We start from the raw sequence: 19911 nt of genomic DNA, 5'->3' as shown, positions 1-19911 counted from the left end.
CAGACCGAAAGAAAGAGAAACTTGAGCCGGCGTTCTTGATATGGAAAAGGAAAATGAGAGAGCTACGGGAAAGGGAAATGTCTACAACGGCGAAGATGATGATCAAATTCAAATGAGGGACGAGTCCCCGAAGGAGGAGGAGAAGATGGAGAAGTTTTTCGCTCTGATCAGAAACTTGCAAGAAGCGAAGAGAAACAACAAGGTTAGGAAGTTGGATCATCGTCAGGAATCCACCCCCAGTTCCGGTTGGGTTCCGAAATTTGAATGGCAAGATTTTGCGCAGGATATTGAATTCGTAAAGCCACCTCCCATCCTTCCCGGTCCTTGTAACCACAACTACAAACGCCAAGACAACAAACGGCGTCATCATAGTCACGAAGATGATGATGGTAGTCATTTAGACCTCAAACTTACCCTTTAATGTAATTTTATATTGTTTTCTTGCTTTAATTTCTTCTTTTATTTTGGTAATTTCAATGAATGACCACTAATTAATTGCTTCGTTAATTATATAATTACAAAAACGTGACCATCCATATAGATGAGTTGATCATGAAAGCGAAAGTCTGATTTTAATTACAATTAAAATTTGCGTCAAATGTCTGTTTCTCAACAAGAAAAGAGAAACTCTAATTTAATGTTTCCTTCAGGAAGCAGCAAACTGAAAGTGATTTTTGGTGTGTCCGAGATATTATTTTTATTTTCTAGCGTGCGGTATGGACGCGAGTCAGCCCCCACTCTTTATCTTTTCAGACCCCTATTTTTATTTATCAGTAGAACTAAACTCTTGTTCTGGTTTTATGTTGTGTCTACGAGTTGGGATCTGAATCTGATGATACAAAAGTGTACAAAAGAGTTGAACTTTGAACCGCTGGCTCCCATCTGACGGCCTCTTGAAACCCCTTTCGTAATAGTACCCATTAAATAATTAAATTAAATTAACCTTTTTGTTTTCACCTATTTTTAATTCTTAGATGCTCTTGATTTCTTTTTCTTCCCTAATAAAAGCTCACATTTTCGTTGCACAAGTGTGCAGTGCGAGAACACGGCATTCTTCTTTGCGATTTTATTTATTAAAAAAATTCCTCAAAACTCTGAAAATGAAATCCACATTATTTTATCTATATTTCCACAAATTAAACCCGTATGTTTTTTTTAATAATATTATTTTTTGAAATTATGATGAATAATTTTCCTAATGACAAAAATTGGAGTAGTTACAGAAAAAACTCTTAGGCAGTGTTTACTTTCTGGAGTGGGAGTGTGGAGTGTGGATTCCTCCCACTCCAGTGTTTACTTACCTTAAAAAATTGGGGAGTGGGAGTGAGAATCTATGGGTCCCACTTAATTTTGGAGTGGGGAGTGGGAATCCACTCTCCCCTCTTCCCATTTTATCCTTATAAAAATAAATAAATAAATAATATTTAATAAAATAAATAAATAATATCATATTTATTAAAAATAATAATTATATCATATTTATTTTATTAAATTTAATAAAATAAAAATAAATAAATATTATATTTAAATTAATAATATTAAACATTAATTTTAATAAATATTAATTATTTATTTAATTAATAATAATAAATATTTTATTCTAAAAAAATTAATTTTGTACTATATTATCAATAATAATATTTTATTTGTGTTGCTATTATTAATAATTTTTATTCACATAATTTAAATTTAAATTATTAAAAAATTATTATTTACATAATTAAGAATATTAGTAATTATTATTAATTTATAAATATAATAAAATATTTATTTTATTTTCTAAATATATTTTTTATTAATTTTTTAATTACAAATTATAATTCTGTACATAAGGATAAAATTGTAATTTAAAATAATTTACTCCCAATCCAAGACAAAGTAAACAAATAATTAGAATTCTGATTGACAATCCATACTTTCATTTAGTCTAAATAAACACCCTACTCCTACTCCCACTCCACATTCTTAATCCAAGGATTCCCACTCCTCAAGATTTCCACTCCAATCCAAAAAATAAACGCAGCATTAATCAATTACTAGGAATTGAGTATTGGAGTAAGTAGAGTTGCTGATTTTATAGCGAGTCATTAGATGTTCTTGGGTCTTGCAAAAAACCGAGTCAACAGTAATGAGATGATTGTTGCTCGTTTTTGTACTTTGAATCTGGACTAAAAATGGTAAATATGAAGGAAGAGCTTTAAAAGATGTTTTGAGGGGTGCCAATAGCTGCACTTAAGTACAAAATGTTTATGTGACATGGTGGTGCACCTGGACTTATAACGGGTTCGTTTAGTAACTCAATAAAAAAATTCAATCTGGGCTCCACGACGTAACTAGCTCTGGCAGTGTTCCCCAGCCCAAAAACCAGTGAATTGAACTTTTAACACCCCCACTAAAATTCTGATAACACTTTTTTTTTTTAGTGTTATCTCCGAAAATACCCAATTTAATTTACAAAATACAAATTTATATATTAAAATGACCATCTTTCCATAACAAAATTTATCCAAAAAATTGTCTATTTTAAAAATTTTATTTATGGAATACATACAAATCTTAAAATCTTAAATTATTTTCCTCTTATTATATAGTTTCTATTTTCATAACTTTAAATTCCTAAATTTTCTCAGATTTTTTTATTAAAATTAAAATATAAATATAAATTATGAAATAGAGCGGGGTGTAAAATGTTTGTTAAAAGAATAATTTATATAAATGTTGAATTCAAATTTTCATTTTAAAAATAAGAAATGAATTAAATTAAATCTGGTTATCTAAGTAAAGTGAATTAAAAATGGATTTTATAAAGAGTTTTGGGTGTGGAAAAGGCCTGCTCGTGACCGGCCAACCCCATCATCTGACCACGGGTCAATTTCATTTCTTTTGTTTTGTTTAAAAAGAATAAGCCTGGAAATATTTACCACACTTATTTGATTCTTTGATTAGTGGGTTTGGTTGGTTGATTAATTTTATATTACTCACTCAAAAGTTTTTTGTGTGAAAGCCAAGCCAATGGCAGTTGGCGGGACAACAAAGTCGCGAGGAATCAATCACACATATCAAATCACGAGAAACTTCAAGTAGCTTAGCTCAATTATATGTATGTATATTCTGCTACTTTTGCTTTTACATTTTAACTTTATTAGCAAAAGCAATGGAGGCTCTCTTTTTTTTCTGTTTCAAAAGTTTTTGAACGAAACACCTTTATTATCTTTTACAATGTTACGAAACAAAAGCAGAGGCTTGGTATCAGTTTCCAGAGGGAGGCATACACTATATATTAAGAATAATCAGACTGTTTGTTTCTATCGTTTGTCACCTCCGAAATGATGCAAGAAAATGTTAAAGAAAGGGGGGGAAAAAGGCTTATGCAATGACTTTTTATATTAATAAATATCATGTTACATATTTTGATTCGGCTTTCCTGCACTGCCTTTCTTTCATAACTTTACAGAAGCTGTAGTAGCACTAGCAGTTATAGATTCTTTTATTAGAACGGCCCTCCATTTATATGAATAAGATTAAATATGCCTGAATCTGAATCTGAATCTGAATGGACATAACATGCTGTCCATCACATCACAAGGACAAGGCGTTTACCCTTGTGCAGTGTTCACCAGTGGTGCATTAACATTACAATATTGAAAGGCTGTCGTATGAAAAATAACAACTCTTCTGCATGCGTTTTATAATTAAAAAAAAAAAATTGCGGACTTGAACTATGAAAACCCATTTTCACTGCTACATAAGACCCTGTAAATGTATGCTGCAGATATTCGCAGCAGAGAAACGGTATAGCAATATATTCATGGTAAGGCTTCCGCTATTCATCTTGACCGAGCAAGTTCTTTGATGTGAACATGGATCTAGGTTATGGTCAACTTATGTGTCCAACCCTCACTTGAAAGAATCAAATTTATGTTTCTTTGCTATTAGTGATGTCAAGCGTGTTTTCTCTTTGGACAGAATCAAAAGATGATTAAGCCAGTGCTTTGGAGATGGTTCACAGAATTCCACACAAAGACAAAGATCCTGAAATTATTAGAAAGAGACCTGATGAGCTAAATAATGATACACGCGAAGAAAAAGAAGAATAATACACATGAAGTGCAAATAATGATAGTCAATGCAATGAAAACAACAGCACCGCCTTCACTCACACATTCGAGAACTATGATGAGCAAAATTTCTGGCCGCTGCTTTTTCTTTGGCAACTATTCTAAAAGACTCATTTTCGGCTTTTATCTTCATAATTGGTGTTATGTTATCGACTGAATGGTTGACTCTTCTGTTGGATTGTAATGAGCGCAATGACAAGACAAATGCGCAAGACAGAATAATGATCGAGTGGATCTAAATCTCGGAAAAGCGATAAATACAGATAAGATATTCGGGCACTCACTTTTTGTAGTGTAATTTTTTCATGCTCCAACATCTAAGCCACATAAGTACATTTTTTGAACAGTGGCGTTATCATTAAAACATTCCTAGATAAAGCTTCTTTACTGGTACTCGGGGGAGCTCGGAGTAAATCTTCGGAAGCGACCAAGTTCAAACTTTAACTTTTAATAAGGAATTGATTTTAAATGGTTTTTTTTTTTTTTCATTTACAGTTGTGGTGTAGTCGTTGTGAATTTCGGAACTTTACTTGTAATTGCAGCAGTAGAGGTTACTACTATAAATTAAAAAAAAAAAAAAAAGAGAAAAAAATTAATAAAAATAAAAATCAAAGAACTAGGTCCAAATTTTATCAAATTTTTAAAAAGTTACTTGCTATTATGTCAGAATGAAAAAGTAATAAACAAAACAAAGATCAAATAATTGGGTCACTTTGACTTTATTTTACAAAATATAAAATTACATTTCATCCTATATATAAAGTTTACAAATTAATTATGCAAGGCCAAATTAATATTTTTATACCTAATTTTTTATATTTCCTATAGAAATTTCAAAATTTTTTGAAAGTCTGTAAGTGCCGTGGCCTCCTCTAGTCGTAACTCGTAAGCACCCTCCACCCCTGGTGGTACTAGGTTGCGTCTTTGTGTCTGTAATCTTTGCTGATGCTATTGCAGGGCTTCTTTAGTGGCACTAACATTTGAAATGTGAGTGTTGTGTCAAATTTTCAGTGTTTATTGCAGAATTGTCTTATCGTGTGAGTGTAAGATAATAGAGGAGAGAGCAAGTTTCCTTTACAAAGGGAATGGAAACTATACGGTGGGAAGTACATATCAACTAGTGTTGTAGTTACAAGACAAGCCACTCGATTCTATTGTTACACTCTTGCTCAGCAGAAGAGAGATTAATTTTACAGCAACAGCAATCCAAACAACAGACGCAGCAATGAAAACAGGACAAGTAACAAGCCACTTAAAACTCCTGGAAAGTAGATAGATCACCCCGGTCAATTATTTGCTAGAATTTTGAGGCTTAGTTTAGAGGACTTTTCCCCAAATTAGACAATTTTGATTCTCCAGTCTTTGGACTTGGAAGACCTCTAATGCGAGGACTTCTTTCCCCTCTTAGTTCACTGAGGCGAGGACTTTGTCGGACTCGTGGACTCTGCATGCTCAGAGGATCATTTGCTGGCGTTGAAGTGGAGCTTGTGATTTTAGAACTGTTTGTGTGCCTAAACTCACCACGGCTTCTAGTTATAACCTCATCTAAAATCTCTGCATCCCCTGCATAAGAAGCACCAGCGCCCATCTGTGTCTCCTGTTTTGAAATAAACATCAAACATTTGATGAATGTGGGGAAAAAAATGTTTGTCAATTAAAAACTTAATGGTTATTGAGTTGGACAGAGATCATACTGCTGCAAGATTGAATGGCAAAGCTGGAGCCTCTTCATACTCTGCTGCGTCCAAGTCTTGAAGGTGTACCCCTTTGAAAAACTTGGGCAGAATGTATTGTCTTGCCGGAACCAGCAGCATAATCATCAAAGGAAACATAACCCCAGCAATTGGAACCCAAGTAAGCCCAAAACAGATTAGCAAATAAATTGTTTGGAAAATGGTAAACATTGCTATTGTTTTGAATGGCACAGTTTCAACAAATGTGGCATGGTACTCCTCAAGGACTCTGCAAGAAAGATATGTATATCTTAGACATTTTTAAGCAGAACAGGCAAAGTTGAGATCATCTAAAGACTAGTTTGATCATGTTACTTGTATCTTCTGCTTGGCGCCGTGAAGAGCAACAAGATCCTTTCCCAAAATTGGTTGCCGGGTAAACTTTCAATGGCCATGAAGGCAAAGTAGCCCCAAAGGACTGAGGTTGGTATCATTTTGAGGAAGGGCATTGCTGCAACACATCCTCCCACCATGATGGCTTGAAGCAAGTTACTGAGACGCTGTTCTTTAACCTCAACTGGCAGAAGATCATCAATTTCTTTCTCAATATCAAATAAAGTCTCGTCTACTGGGGCATTAAGGTTTCCTGTGCATGATGCTGCTTGAATGGTTGATTCTTTTAATTCTTTTAGTCCCTGCACAAGAATTTGAACGTAGTTTAGCTTTCAGCAGTCTCAGGTTTACATATGGATTATTTAAAATCAGAAACATCAGCTCATATTATGATGTCAACTTCAATTGTAGTAGCAAGGTTACTTGACTATCAAACAACTTACTATGGTAATTATTCCAATTGTGTAGCCTGCATATTTATGCTTCTGTTGACCCTATTAGTTGAACTTATATTTATAAAAATCATCCAATAATGCTAGGCAACTAGCCCAGAAATGTATTTAAATTTAAAGACAATATCATAAAAGTTAATGAACCATAAAGCATAGCAAGAGTATACTAGAGTCATACTTGCGCTGCAGACTGCTGGTAGATTAAAGGGGTCTGCATTTGCTGATAGGCTTCTTGCATATTTCCATACATCTGTCCCAGGCTAGCATTCTTCCTCATACTTGTGCGTGCTGTTGCAACAAGGCGGTTTCTGAGCAACTGCAAATGCGCAGAGTGTGATGTTAAGCAAATTGATTTGCACAGTTAATTTGAGAAGAATTATGTAATGACTCCATCATGGAGTGAAGAATACCTGGTGTTTAAGAGTAGCCAGACTCTTGGTATGCATTGGAGATTGTGGAATGACACCATTAGATGGAGGGATTCCAATAAGTCCACACAGTAAGGTCTGCCATTAAAATGCAATTTAACACAAGGAGAGTATATAAATGTGAAAGCAGTGAGGGATCAAGAGGACCTATTGCATACCAAAAATCCCAAAAGAAGCAAATCATAATGGTAAGATGATGGCTTTCTCAGGTTGAACTCTTTCTGCTGAGCAAGTTGGGATGCTACACTATGGTCAAAATAATAGAGCACAGCAATCATGGTTGCTGGAATAAAAGCTCCAATTATGTAGACAATGGGAACGTTCAGCATGTCCTGTCATTTTGAAAAATACATGAATCAATATTTGATCATTTTGAGGGGGGGAAATATTCTATATAAAGATCAATTAAACAGGCCTTAATGACAGTCCAATTTTCATAAGCACCAGGGGACCATGGATTTGGACTGAAGAGGCGTCGTGGGATTCCTTTGGGAACATCACCAGATGGTATGTATGAAACCCCTGTCCACACCACAACCATAAGTGGCACGCCGTAGTCTGCTATGACGCTTCTTAGCCAACCTGTCAAAACAAATTTAATTCATCAAATTAACCCAAAAAGGAAAAAATTAAAGTGACTAAGGTTGTCAACTTTATAGAAGAGTCTATTTACAGCGAAGACGCGTACTAACCAGTTCCATAGCGCCATGACCTTGCTTTTCGGCTTTTCAGTCCTGTGTATAGAAGGCCGAATGACAGAACTAAAGCAAACATCCCATTTGCAAACCTCCATGAAGGTATGAACTGAACCAATTTTGGATTTTCTCGTTCTGGAATTCGAAATTCTTCCACGAGACCCTTAGTTCAGTTCGAGTAATAATAAATTAGGTAACCATGAAAATCAAATTCTAGTATCATAACTAATATGGAAAAGTATGATGATTAATTAAAATACATGATGATATATATAAGAACCACTACTCTTACCTTGATCGCTTGCTGCATGAACAGCATTGCAATAAGCAGACCAAACAATTCTCCTGCTACACGTGTAAATCTGTTGATAATGGAGCAAGCGCCTAAGATCGACAGCATGAGCAGAAGCAATGCCGTCCAAACACATACCCTACAAGATTAAATGGTGAAAGAGGTTGAGGTTGTGTCCAGGCAGTACTGAAAAAAGAATTTGAAATATATGTGCACTGCAGATCAGAAGGCCAAAAACTGTGAAATAACTCACCATCCAGACCAGGCTATGAAGAGATTTCGACCCAAGTCTGCTCTCTCTTTGGCAAAGTTAAACATAAATGTGTACATAATGACAGTAGGCTCTGCCACTCCTAATATCAGCAATGGTTGGCCTCCAATGATCGAGTGTATAATCCCACAAAGGGCAGTAGATGCCAACGTTTGAACTGCCGTCAGTACGCCCTCTGCATGAGATTTATTTATTTATTTAATTATTTATATGCGGATCAAGGAATTTGATAGAAATGTAAGGTGACAGAACATTTTAAAAATTAAAAAATTATTATTTTCTGAACACCGTACCAGTATCTCTCTCAAGTTGTTCACCAAATGAAATGACCGGAATCGCGGAAGCAAAGAATATGTATGTGGTGGGAGCCAAAATCCTGAAAACGATGTACGTATCGGTTTCACTCATTGAAAAACTCACCAATTAATACAAACTTAAATGAAGCTAAAAGTTGAGGTGAATGCATGCATATACGGCATACCTGAAGCCTGCTTTAAAGCCACTGGTCCAATCTTGCTTGTAACACATCAATCTTCCTCGAAGATCATTTTTAATCCCGCGGAAAGGTACAAATGTTTCTTCCATTGTTCTGTAACTAGGAAAAATTTAATACTCTGTACTTTCTTGTGTCTTCAGTGGTTTCTAACAATGAGCAGAGGGCAGTGAAGAAAAATGGCCTCCTACGGAGTGGCTTTTGCAGATTGGAAAAAGAATGTCATTGAAAGGTCTGATAAAGAAACTAAATTAATAATCTGAATAATTACATAACTTGGGTGTACGTTCAGAAACTAAAAGAAGAAGTTCAGAAAATAATGATCAATACCCTAATGGTTGGTTATTATATAAAAATATAAGTCAACGCAGGTGGTGAGAGCAGAAGAAATATAATAGATGTGATGAAACTACATGTGAGCTTGGCGTATGGATTCAAAATGTTCAATGAATGCAGCAAACTACATGATCTATTATATTGGAAAGATTGGGAGTGACAGGAGTTGATTAAGAATTTATAGGAGAGAATAAACTTGATGATCTGGTTAACACTAAGCTAGCAGCTATGCTTTGAAGTGTTTGTTAGTTCAATTAATGTTGGCAGAGAATGAGGAGAGCAAGTACCGAATTTATATAAGCTTCTTGAAAAGAAAGGGAAGGATATAATTGGTGCAGGTTGCGACGAAGTGAGAATTGCTACTCCAACTAGCACCGTCTTTGCTTGGTGACGCAAATCCTCTATGTTTCCCCTACTTCTACGTCTCCTCATAATTATATGGGGCCCCTGCATAGGGTCCATTACAATAGTTGTAGCCACTTGATGGTGGGTCCTTTGATTTTGATTACTTTGATCACGTCCGTTGGATGGATTTCGACGCTTCAGATGATCCATGACATTGTTATAATTTCTGACTACGTACAAAATATTTACCACTACTCACAGTGATGCATCATAATTTATTGCACATGAGTCCCATCTTTCGTTGACATTTAATTTTGTAAACGTATATCCAATGCCGACCCATTCCTTCATTTGGTTGTTGACCCACGCATTTTTAACTATCTTTTTTTTCATTTTTATTTTATTTTAAGAATTTTCCTATTGGGATTCAAATTACTTAGTATAGTGCATGAAATAGGAAAGATGACTTTGGGACGTATAAAATACGGTAGTTGTAAGACCTGCATTTCAACATTAACTGGATTTGCATGAATATTGAGTTGCAGATCGAATTAAACATATTGAAGATTAGTCTGGGAAGTTTCATATGAGCCCTGCGAGAGCCATAATAAAACTAGTTGACCTGATTCTTCAATCCTATTGGTCCTTTTGCATTCGACTTTCTATTCTAGAAAATGCAATAATGCATGCCGAAAAAAATGCCATTATTCAATTGTTGCCCATGTGCTACAGCTAATTTTGCCCTTATATATCTTCCCGACTCTCGTAGCACATTCGTAAGTTAAGCTAAGTTAGGTTCCTTTTTTTTTTCCGCCCCCCTTCCTTCTTACAAAGTATTATTTGTCATTATTATAAAAACAGAATCTAATATGTATGTGTGTGTGCCTCTCTCTCTCTCTCTATATATATATATATATATTAAACCTATATTATTGTCAACCTTAAAGTATTTCATTGGGAGTATAACTCATTTTTATTCCGATTCGTGCGGTTCGAATAAACAACTTATTTTAACTTTCATTTCTCATTCTATTCCAATCCATTCTAATTCCAGCACATTCCAATTATGAAGAAGTAAATGCACCATAATTTACTTGTATCGTTTGACCATTACCTTCCATTAAAATGTAGAAATTATGACCAACAAGCGTATAGATCAGTTGGCACGGGGTTGTTCTAACTTAATCAAGATTTTCAGTTTGAGATTTGGGAATGCAGTAGCGGTCCTACCCGGCTCGAATTTAGATTAGTCGAGACCCAATGTAGTTTTCAGATACCAAATGATTTAATACATCGAAAAAATATAGAAATTATATTTTAGATAAGAATAACACTACACATATAATTGGGATACGTCCATTTTATCCCAGGTCAAGCATGCGATTGGTTGCTTATTGATTGTTGGTGTAATATTATCACATTAACAATGGAAAAAAATTATTAACACTTAATAAATGACAAGACTTAATTTTATTAATGCGGAACTTATAATACAAACTATGTATCCCAAATGTGGAAAATCTGCTTGATTTAAATAGGGAGAATCGTACGGGTTTATGAAAGCATGTGCTATGGTTCGAATCCGTAGTCAATGCTATTTCTAGGAGCAGTTGACAATTGAATCCAAAATTTCCCATTAATTTGGTATTTGTAATAGTATGAAAGGAAGGCCCGGCTCCAACTCCAACTCCAAGTTGTTCAAGAATAGTGACGTTGAATTTCTCGACCCTTTGCCTTAGGATTAGTCAGCTCTACTTCTTGGTGGGGGTAGGGAAGGGATATTAAGTACAGTAGTGCTGATTAAATAAACTCTTAACACTCCAAACTAGTTTCTGAAAGAGTATATCATAACAATAAAAATACCCTAATCCTTTAAAACTATAAACTAATAGCTTATTATTATGGGTGGCCAAATTAAATAATGATCGTGTATGATTTCTGACAACAACTTCGTTTGGTTATTTATTGGAAATGACCAATTAGCATTACTGTTGACATACTAACACTTTGATTTCCTTGAAGTGAGAGTAAAGAGAGAAAATAATTTTATTTTAAATCTCTAATACTGGCTGTAACTCTTTACCTTTGTCCCAATGGAACTCTCTGAATCCTGCCCTTTTGTTAGTTAAAAAATGTTAAATGTTTCAAAACCCATTTCGAGGCAGGGCGTTAAAGCATTACATCTCTACCATTTTTTTCAGATTGATACTTCAAATGGAGTTCTATCTATCTGAATCAAGGGAAATGATCGGAACACCCATGATTATTATTATTATTATTATTATTATTATTATTAAATAATAAACTCTTGTGATGGATCAAAATGCAATATGTTATGGTTAATATTGGCGAATTATTATCTAATAAGAAATTTTTACTTTATTAAAATGAAAAATAAATTAAAAGATAAAAAAATACATTTATCTTGTAATGTATTAGAATGCGTGATTTTATTGTCTTATAGAGAATTCTTTATTGTTAGAACATTACTCAAAATTGACGTTTTAATACTTGCAGATCTATTTGATAAAAATGAAAAAAAAATTACGTTATTATTTTGAGAAAATATAAAAAAATTTAGGAATCTAGATGATAATCCCCCCACTTCAAATACGATACATGTAATCTCGATTTTATTAAATCGTTTCATACGTGTGCTGTTTGAAATTATACATGGGACGGGGGACAAAATTATGTTGCTCTTGTGGTAACTTACTCCAGCTTTGTCTTTTGTAGTTCAATCATATTGTAGTCCATCTTATTTGCTGAAAGTTGAAAAATAATTTAGGTTTCAAAATTTTGACATATAAGTCCTATTTATCATTATTATTATTTTTGCTCTAAAATTATCGGTTAAGGCAGAGTAATGATTTTTTGAAATAAAACTCTGTTGTGTGTATAATTATTAAAATAAGCATATTTATTATTTGGTTATAAATCATTTACTATAGATTAGATAGATTTTATGTAGCAAAGAAAAATATTGTTCACACATATTATTTTTCATGTATTTTTATAATGTTTTTGTGATATTACATCATTGCCATTAACGTCACTAATTTTAATAGTCAAATACTAGGTCAATGGAATTAGAAGTAAAACTTAAAATTAATTTGAACTTGTGTATTAAGATCACGAAACGTTTGGATTTTTTGCTTTTTCAGCAAACAACAGGGACAGCAAAGTAATAAACCACAGAACACATACATTCATGCATGCCATTGAAATACCTTATGAGGTAGATCTATTGGTTAACTCACAAATAGCCGGACCCCATGGTACAAAACTACATTAATTATGCAAAATCATCATTTGATCTATCTATAGTCACAATAATTCATACCACCATTTCCATAGATTTCCAATAGCGTACATATATATATATATATATGAAAGGTTTCCGAAAGAAAACCACAGAGAAAGAAAGATAATGCAATTACATATTTACACCTTTATATAATTAATCAACTTAAAGTGTTTGGCATTGGCAAAGAGAGCACTTTCAAGGGCAAAGGTATCTCCACCAACACCTCTTTAATCATTCAATGCTTTGAAGCTTTGGTTGGTGACGTGGGGTAGCTTATACTATAATTAAGCGATAATTAATATGTAATATATATATATATATATTTCTTTTTTTTATTTGATCAAAAAACATGAAATGATTGACAAGGTTCATCAACTTTATGATTATAAAAAGCGAAGTCCGAATAGGCCTTTCTAATGGTTCTTATATTATTAAAAAATTAAAAAAAAAATCTCTATGGTTTGATTTAACTATCTTATTAGTTCATATATTCTTAAAAAGTTATTCAAAAGATTTGTGTTGTTTATTTATTTATGTAAAAATCAGTCTCATCATAATTGTTAATTTTTCAGCAGCTACATATCTGATTTATTAGAATTTTAAGTTATATTAAAAAAAAGTACGAAATTCCTTTTAAAAAGTTAAATATAACAGATACATAAGTACCAATATATAATAGGTATATTTTTTGGAAATTTTTTAAAAAATTAATACAGAGAATAGCTAAACAATTAGCTCAGAGTATAAGGACTGAGGAAATATTTACCCTTACAATTATACAATATGCATAGAATTTTATTTCTTTTCTTTAATTCTGTTGATGTGAGAATGTTACATCAATTTAAATTGATTTCTTCAATTGTAGGGACGTGAAGTTTGAGATACAGATTAATAAGTCCAAAATCGAGATCGAAGAGGTAGCTTTTCGATTAACCAGGTTCTCAAGAGATGCACGACACAAAAAGTAACAGAAAAAATATAGTGGCATCAAAGGCATATGTAAAGAAACCATAAGCTCAATTATAATTATACGCAAAAGCAAACGATGCCATTTTGTTTGTCAATGACATTACTTTTTCTGCCGGTTGAATTATTAGATTCACTTAATATGTATGTAATCACATCTTGATGACGAATGACACCCACGATCAAAAGTGTTTTCTTTTTTGTTCTTTTCCGAGTAAAATATTTCCCCTTTTTTTGTCCTTCACAAATGTTAATGACCAGATAAAATTAATTGATGGTTTAAGTTCTTTGAAACTAAATCGTAAGGCCAGCAATTAAATGGCCCTCTCTTTCATTTCTTTTTTCTCTTGCTACTTTGACTATAATTATAATTATATTGTTGAAGTTGCATTAAAATGATTTTGTCGACCACAGGGCTTTATTCCCAGGCTCGTAAGTCATAATTGAGGGATTGTGAGGCAAAGACAAAAACATCTGTCGAGAAAGCACGATCCATCATTCTCTTGAATCTCACCATTGACCAAGCGGTGGGTCCTTTGATCGATCATGGGTTTTTATGCCTTAAATGGATCTCTCCATTTCACCAACACAATTTTGGCAACAATATATATAAGTTCTTGTGTGTATTCTAACCATGCCACGGAGCTAAGTGACCTACGTCTACTATTTTTACAAGTCCATTCATTGGGAGTTCTTTTGTCATCATATACATCTAGTACGACCGATTTATCAAAGATACATATAATCGCACATCTGTTAAAATTAGGGGTGGACATTTTTTGGTTGGGTTCAGTTCATAGCCATAACATAACCAAAACTGATCGATTCTTAAGAATTCAAATCGAATAGAAACTGAACCGAACCGAAATTTCAATTCGGTTTGATTTGATTTTTAAATTCGCTTTGGTTCGGTTCGGTTCAATTCATACATCTTCTGAATTTTCATTTACAGAAGCGTGATAAACTTTAAATCCAACTATTAAATACACATGTTTCTCTCACAAATGGGTTCTCACTATACACACCAATTTCACACTTATGGTAGCCATAGCCCACAAGATTCAACACACCAGCAGCACGAAAGCAATATACACCAGCACAAAAGCAATATACAGTAGCACAAAAGGAATACAACCCACGAAGTTCAAACACCATCCCCACAAAAGCAATATACAACAATAGATTTCACACTTGCAATAGCCGCAACCCACAAGATTCAAACAACAAGCACAAAAGCAACCCCTCACAAGATTCAAAGAGAAGTAAAACAAACACACAACATAAATTAAAAAAAAAAAAACTTGCAACAGGGAAATACGGGCTGACTACAAACGATTTAGAGTGATGAGAGTGAGACAAGCAGCGTGAATGAGGCATGAGTGATGACTGACGATGGTGAGACGAGCGGCGAAGGCTGAAGATGACGAGCTAAGTCGGCTGATGGCAGACGAGTGAGATCGCGAGATGATCATGGTTGAGGGTTGCGTCCGCAACGGCGTCACCGTGAGAGGCTGTGACCAGGAAAGATTGTTGTGCCGCCGTTGACTATAAATGAAAATTGATTTTAGATTTTTAGATTTAAAATTTGATATATTTTTTAATTAAATTCAAATGAACCGATCGATTTGTCAGTTCGGTTCAGTTTTGGGCCGAACCAAATACAAACCAATCGGTTCATAAGTTTTCAAACAATTCGGGTTTTGTCATCTGAACCGAACCGTTTGCCCACCCCTAGTTAAAACTTGTGTCAAGACTCAAGTATATATAAATTTGGAAGCCAACTCTCAGCTAAAGAAGTTATTTTTAAATTAGATTTATGACTTTCTAAATCGCATCAGGCTCATAGTTGTGTACCATTGGGTCCAATATAAATTATCTTCAGCTATAAAAAACTGGACTCACATGTTACTGAGGTAAAATGGATCTTGGGCTTCTACGGGCAAATCATCAGAAATGGGTTTAGAGCAGTTAGTAGCATTACCCATAGTTTGCACTTAAAATTGATTTTTAGACTTTTAATATTCAAAGGAGGCCTCCATTATGTCACTCCCAATTAATTTACATGGCTGAAATTAATACAGCTCGACCATGATGAAGTCTAGCTCCCAAAATTTGTGATATATGCCAAGCAATGAGCCGCCGGATATTGCTTCAAATGCTGTAACCAGGCTGGCCGCACGTTGCATTTTACAATTGTAATTATTGGAGAAGGCCCGCCTTTGCCGCATCAAGTTCCAAATGGAACCTCAAATCCTATTGTAAATATGTCAAATTGCACCCATTAATTTGACTTAGAATTTATCTTTTTCTTTTTCTTCTTATCATTTCCCCTTTTCTCTTTTTCTTTCCTCTCTTATATTGTACGTTCATTTCTTCAAATCAAATATGTCATTAAGGTTTACCTAGGTAGTTAATTTGATTTCAGGAGCAAAAAGAAGGGATTTTTTGGTTAACTGTAGCCTAGGTTGATTTGGGCACAAATGATATTAATTTATGTGATCCCAAGCATTCAATAATTTGAAGAAAAAAAAAAAAGAGTAGTGATATTTGAATAGATATAGTGTAACTCTTCAGTGCTCGATAATTTGTGGCGGCCAATAATGCACAGTAGTGTTATTTTTGTATGTCACCGCCGTGTCAGCCTTCTGTTCAAACAACATTAGTTTTTAAAAGAAAATTTACATGTACAAGCATTACTGGAAGGCCCAAAAAGAGAGCCCCTCTACGGATGACCTAATTAATATGCCTACCGAATTACATTAATGCACTTTATCTATCAACCGTGCTATCTTTAAAGCCTTAAAACATACAAAAATTTATAACTTCATCTTTTTGGACTCCAAGAAGATAAAAAATAAAATTATGAGAAAAATGCTCTGTAAAAACTGAACTTTATCATTGATTCAGCAGACTTTTAAAATGCCGTACAATCTATACTATTTTTATACTAATCTGGCTAGCTAACTAATCCCGTACATTTAGCTAATCCAATGGAAAATACCTCCAACTAAATAGTGGATTTGGAGGAAAATTTTGTTTGGGGGGAGAGGGGGACTCAATTTTAATGTACAACTACAACATGACCAGTTAGACTTATAGAGAACAACAGAGAGCAGTGGGCTTGAGAACAACAGAGAGCAATGGGCTTGAGAGCAAGATTAAAAAGAGTTGTGCTTGATACAGAGAAAGATGAGAAAAATTTACTCCCTCTCTCTACCCACCCACTCTCTCTTTCTTCTCTTTTATTCCCTCATATTTCTCTGCACTTAGTATTTTTTTATTAAAAAATATTCGTTTGGACGAAATACTGACAGGTTAAATAGAACAAAAGAGACTATTAGTCTTAACTCTTAAGACTTCAAAATGTCTAAAAGAAATTATGGAAAAAAAATCTCCCATCCCATGACATAATTGAAGGTAATTGTGTGGAGGAATTTGAGATACTGTAATCGAGGTTACCTTTTATGGTAAAAGCATGAAATTAAAGAGCTCGTTAAGTCATCATAAAAACCATTCGGATTGCGGTATAATAGTAATGTACAAACTGGATCAACTGAATTTATTTCCTGTGACACTTTCTCCACACAGTGAAGGATCATATAAAATACATATCCCGATTAATTCAGGAGACTACAGCTAAATCGACCATCTGATAGAGACAATTTGTCTGCTTTTGTAACCACATCTAATGGGAGAGGAGCAAAACTTCTAGATGGACCGTAGAAATGAGGGAAGCTGTTCAAACCATCCACAAGTTCATATATCAATCCATCGCCAAGCTGCAACATATTACATGTGAGAAAGAACTCAAAGAAGCTCATATATCATCAAGTGTTCAAGACAACAAGGCTGACCAAGTAATACCATATCAAGCTTACATAATTCATAATCAATTCAACCAAAGGATATGTTAGTTGTAATAAACTAGCCTCGTCTCAATAGCTTTTGAGTTTGAAACAACTTCTAATTTTTCAAATATGATCCATCCTTACCTTATTTTCTTCCAATTTTCCATTAGGGTAGCCAATCAGCAATTCCATTAGCATAGTCAGGCGGCGATAACTCACACACAGCAAGACTTCAGGAAGTAACTACTTAGAAGAAACTTAGAGACAATGACAAGGTAAAATGTGTTGGTAGCCAAATTATGAAATTCTAATTCCCAGAAGGAAATATTCAATCATTGCCCCAGCATGCTTGTACGTGTGAATGTTTTCTTCCATTCTCTAAGTAGCAGTGTCACACCCGGATACACATATACGGTTTCAAACATGATCACTAGACTTACTTTTGCTTTGAGATTTAAAAACTAAGACATCATGGACAAAATGTTTATATGCTGCTAAAGTTTAACTGATCTAATTGTTCCTTTTTATTGTGTTTGTGAGTTGAATAACTTGCAAGTGTATCCAATTAGCATCAGATCTAGTTGAACTAACACACAGCAAGAAATGAAATAAAATAAAATATAAGGTTAAAAAACCGAACAACTAGTACTTGTTACACAGAAAGCATAAATGAAAAAGAAATCAGAAGTGTGCCCGTCTCTCATACCCACATATGAAGATCAATATTTATATATGCATAAGCGATTACTCCTCTTATCTCAAATCCCATTCACTCCTGAGTTACAAAATAAAATTGGAAGCGAAGAGTGAAGACAAATATAAATTAAAAGAATCCGCTCACCTTTTTAGCACCAATCTGTAGCAGGTACAAATCCTCCTTAGAGTTCAAAAAGAAGTTCTGCAATGTTGGTTGCACCTGTAAAACAAGAAATCAAAATATGACAGGCATGGCATGAGTTTCAGGCCTCAAAGCATCTTTGAAGATCTAAGCATCCATCTGAAATAGCCAATCAGATAAATCAATTCTGAAGCGCCCTTTTATATATTTACGCAACCGGACAATGAGTGTCTATGTAGTATATAAAAGAAGAAGCTGCCAAACAAGGAGCCGACCTGGTCGAGCTTGCTGAGATGGAAGCAACCGGAGGATTTATCAAGTTCGCCTCCGAAAGTAGATCCATTTTTCTGCAACTCTTCCCACTCACTAGCTGTACTGATCCTGTACACAAACTCTCCACGTTCTTCTTCCGCACTCGCAGCCATTCTTTTGCTTTACGCTTCACTTTCAGTCTCTAGGACTCCGCCACGCTACTCGAATCGGACGATGATGATGAGCAAGCAGATAAGTGGTCTTATAGTTTTATTTTTTAATTTTGGAAGCATCCGCCCTCAAAAGTCAAAACCTTAGCACGTGTAAACGCTGGGCTTCTAACAAAATGAGGCCCAGTAGAAAGAAGAGGAATTAAAAGCCCAACCGAACCGAGCAGGAGTTTCCACGTAGAATTCCCACGTGTCAATTAAAAGCGAACCTTTTTCAGCTTCTGAGACAGTCAGTGTCTGAGCATCGTTAACTGCGAGGACCGTAATGGCTGCAATTGCAAACCCAGCCTCGTTTACTCCGCTCAACTTCTCTTCTCATCTCAAAGAACTTCCTCTTGTAAATTTCGGCTCCGTGCGGCCAAGTTTGAGAATTTCTCGACTTTCTAGGCTCAAATGCACAAGAAATGTATCAAATCTTCATGTTATCAGAGCCCAGAGCTCACCTGGTACGGATCAATAACTTTAGTGGGTTTCCGAATGTGTGAGGATTGCTGTCTGCCTATCAGTATTTGAAATGTTGATGGTCTTGTATATGTATTATTTGCTTGTAGATTATATTCCTGATTCTAAGTTTTACAAAGTGGAAGCCATTCTCAGGTATGAAGTTCAAGTTCTTGTCAAGTTGGGTCTTCTTCTTCTTCTTCTTTTGCTTTTTCCCTTTTTTCCCTCACCGCTTTTGAGTTCAATGTATTTCTTTTTCCACCTGTTACTGATTTCGGGACGAATTAGGCCCTGGAGAGTCCAGCAGGTTTCTTCGGTAAGAACTGATAAACCTAGACCATTTCTGTTCATGGTTACTATCGGAATTACATTTTAGTGTCAAATCTGTATGGAATTTGGTAATGTAATATGATTTGTTACATCACATTTCTAGTATTACCCTCTTAGTTGTTGCATTTTGACTCCTTATATTATTAATATTCAATTGCACGTGGGAAACATTTTGCAAATTTTGGTTGCATTTTCACACTTTT

General features: G+C 34.5%; 4 protein-coding genes across 5 annotated transcripts in view; 2 read left to right on the top strand and 2 right to left on the bottom strand.

Annotated features, from left to right (window-relative positions):
* On the top strand, window positions 1-433 carry LOC18049078. The gene has a single exon (XM_006444507.2). It carries the CDS (start codon window positions 41-43, stop codon window positions 419-421), a length of 381 nt encoding a protein of 126 aa, XP_006444570.1. The 5' UTR covers window positions 1-40; the 3' UTR covers window positions 422-433.
* Window positions 434-5117: 4684 nt separating this feature from the next.
* Window positions 5118-9147, bottom strand: LOC18049077 (boron transporter 1). Its single transcript, XM_006444506.2, has 12 exons — window positions 8804-9147; window positions 8616-8698; window positions 8305-8497; window positions 8052-8190; window positions 7757-7922; window positions 7480-7646; window positions 7223-7396; window positions 7047-7142; window positions 6815-6952; window positions 6167-6486; window positions 5813-6080; window positions 5118-5715 (listed from the first exon to the last, which is right to left on the bottom strand). The coding sequence occupies exons 1-12, from the start codon at window positions 8905-8907 to the stop codon at window positions 5431-5433; spliced, it is 2133 nt and encodes a 710-aa protein (XP_006444569.1). The 5' UTR covers window positions 8908-9147; the 3' UTR covers window positions 5118-5430.
* An 8115-nt stretch (window positions 9148-17262) lies between these two features.
* Window positions 17263-18931, bottom strand: LOC18049076. 2 transcript variants are annotated; one of them, XM_024188753.1, is made up of 4 exons: window positions 18731-18931; window positions 18459-18533; window positions 17762-17860; window positions 17263-17548 (listed from the first exon to the last, which is right to left on the bottom strand). In XM_024188753.1, exons 1-4 carry the CDS (start codon window positions 18878-18880, stop codon window positions 17387-17389), a joined length of 486 nt encoding a protein of 161 aa, XP_024044521.1. In that variant the 5' UTR covers window positions 18881-18931; the 3' UTR covers window positions 17263-17386. The 2 variants fall into 2 exon arrangements, with proteins under 2 accessions (XP_024044521.1, XP_006444568.1); XM_006444505.2 differs by lacking the exon at window positions 17762-17860.
* A 211-nt stretch (window positions 18932-19142) lies between these two features.
* LOC18049958 (nitrogen regulatory protein P-II homolog) overlaps window positions 19143-19911 on the top strand; it is a 3905-nt gene continuing 3136 nt past the window's right edge. The window contains exons 1-3 of the mRNA XM_006444503.2: window positions 19143-19383; window positions 19489-19534; window positions 19667-19694. Of these exons, the coding sequence (XP_006444566.2) occupies window positions 19203-19383; window positions 19489-19534; window positions 19667-19694 (255 nt within the window). The 5' untranslated portion in view covers window positions 19143-19202. The remainder of the gene's footprint in view (window positions 19384-19488; window positions 19535-19666; window positions 19695-19911) is intronic.

This window comes from Citrus clementina, unplaced genomic scaffold (genome assembly GCF_000493195.1).
Source record: "Citrus clementina cultivar Clemenules unplaced genomic scaffold, Citrus_clementina_v1.0 scaffold_3, whole genome shotgun sequence".
Taxonomy (NCBI): Eukaryota; Viridiplantae; Streptophyta; class Magnoliopsida; order Sapindales; family Rutaceae; genus Citrus; species Citrus x clementina.
The sequence above is the reverse complement of the archived record's forward strand: the minus strand, read 5'-3'. Positions and strand labels throughout refer to the sequence as shown.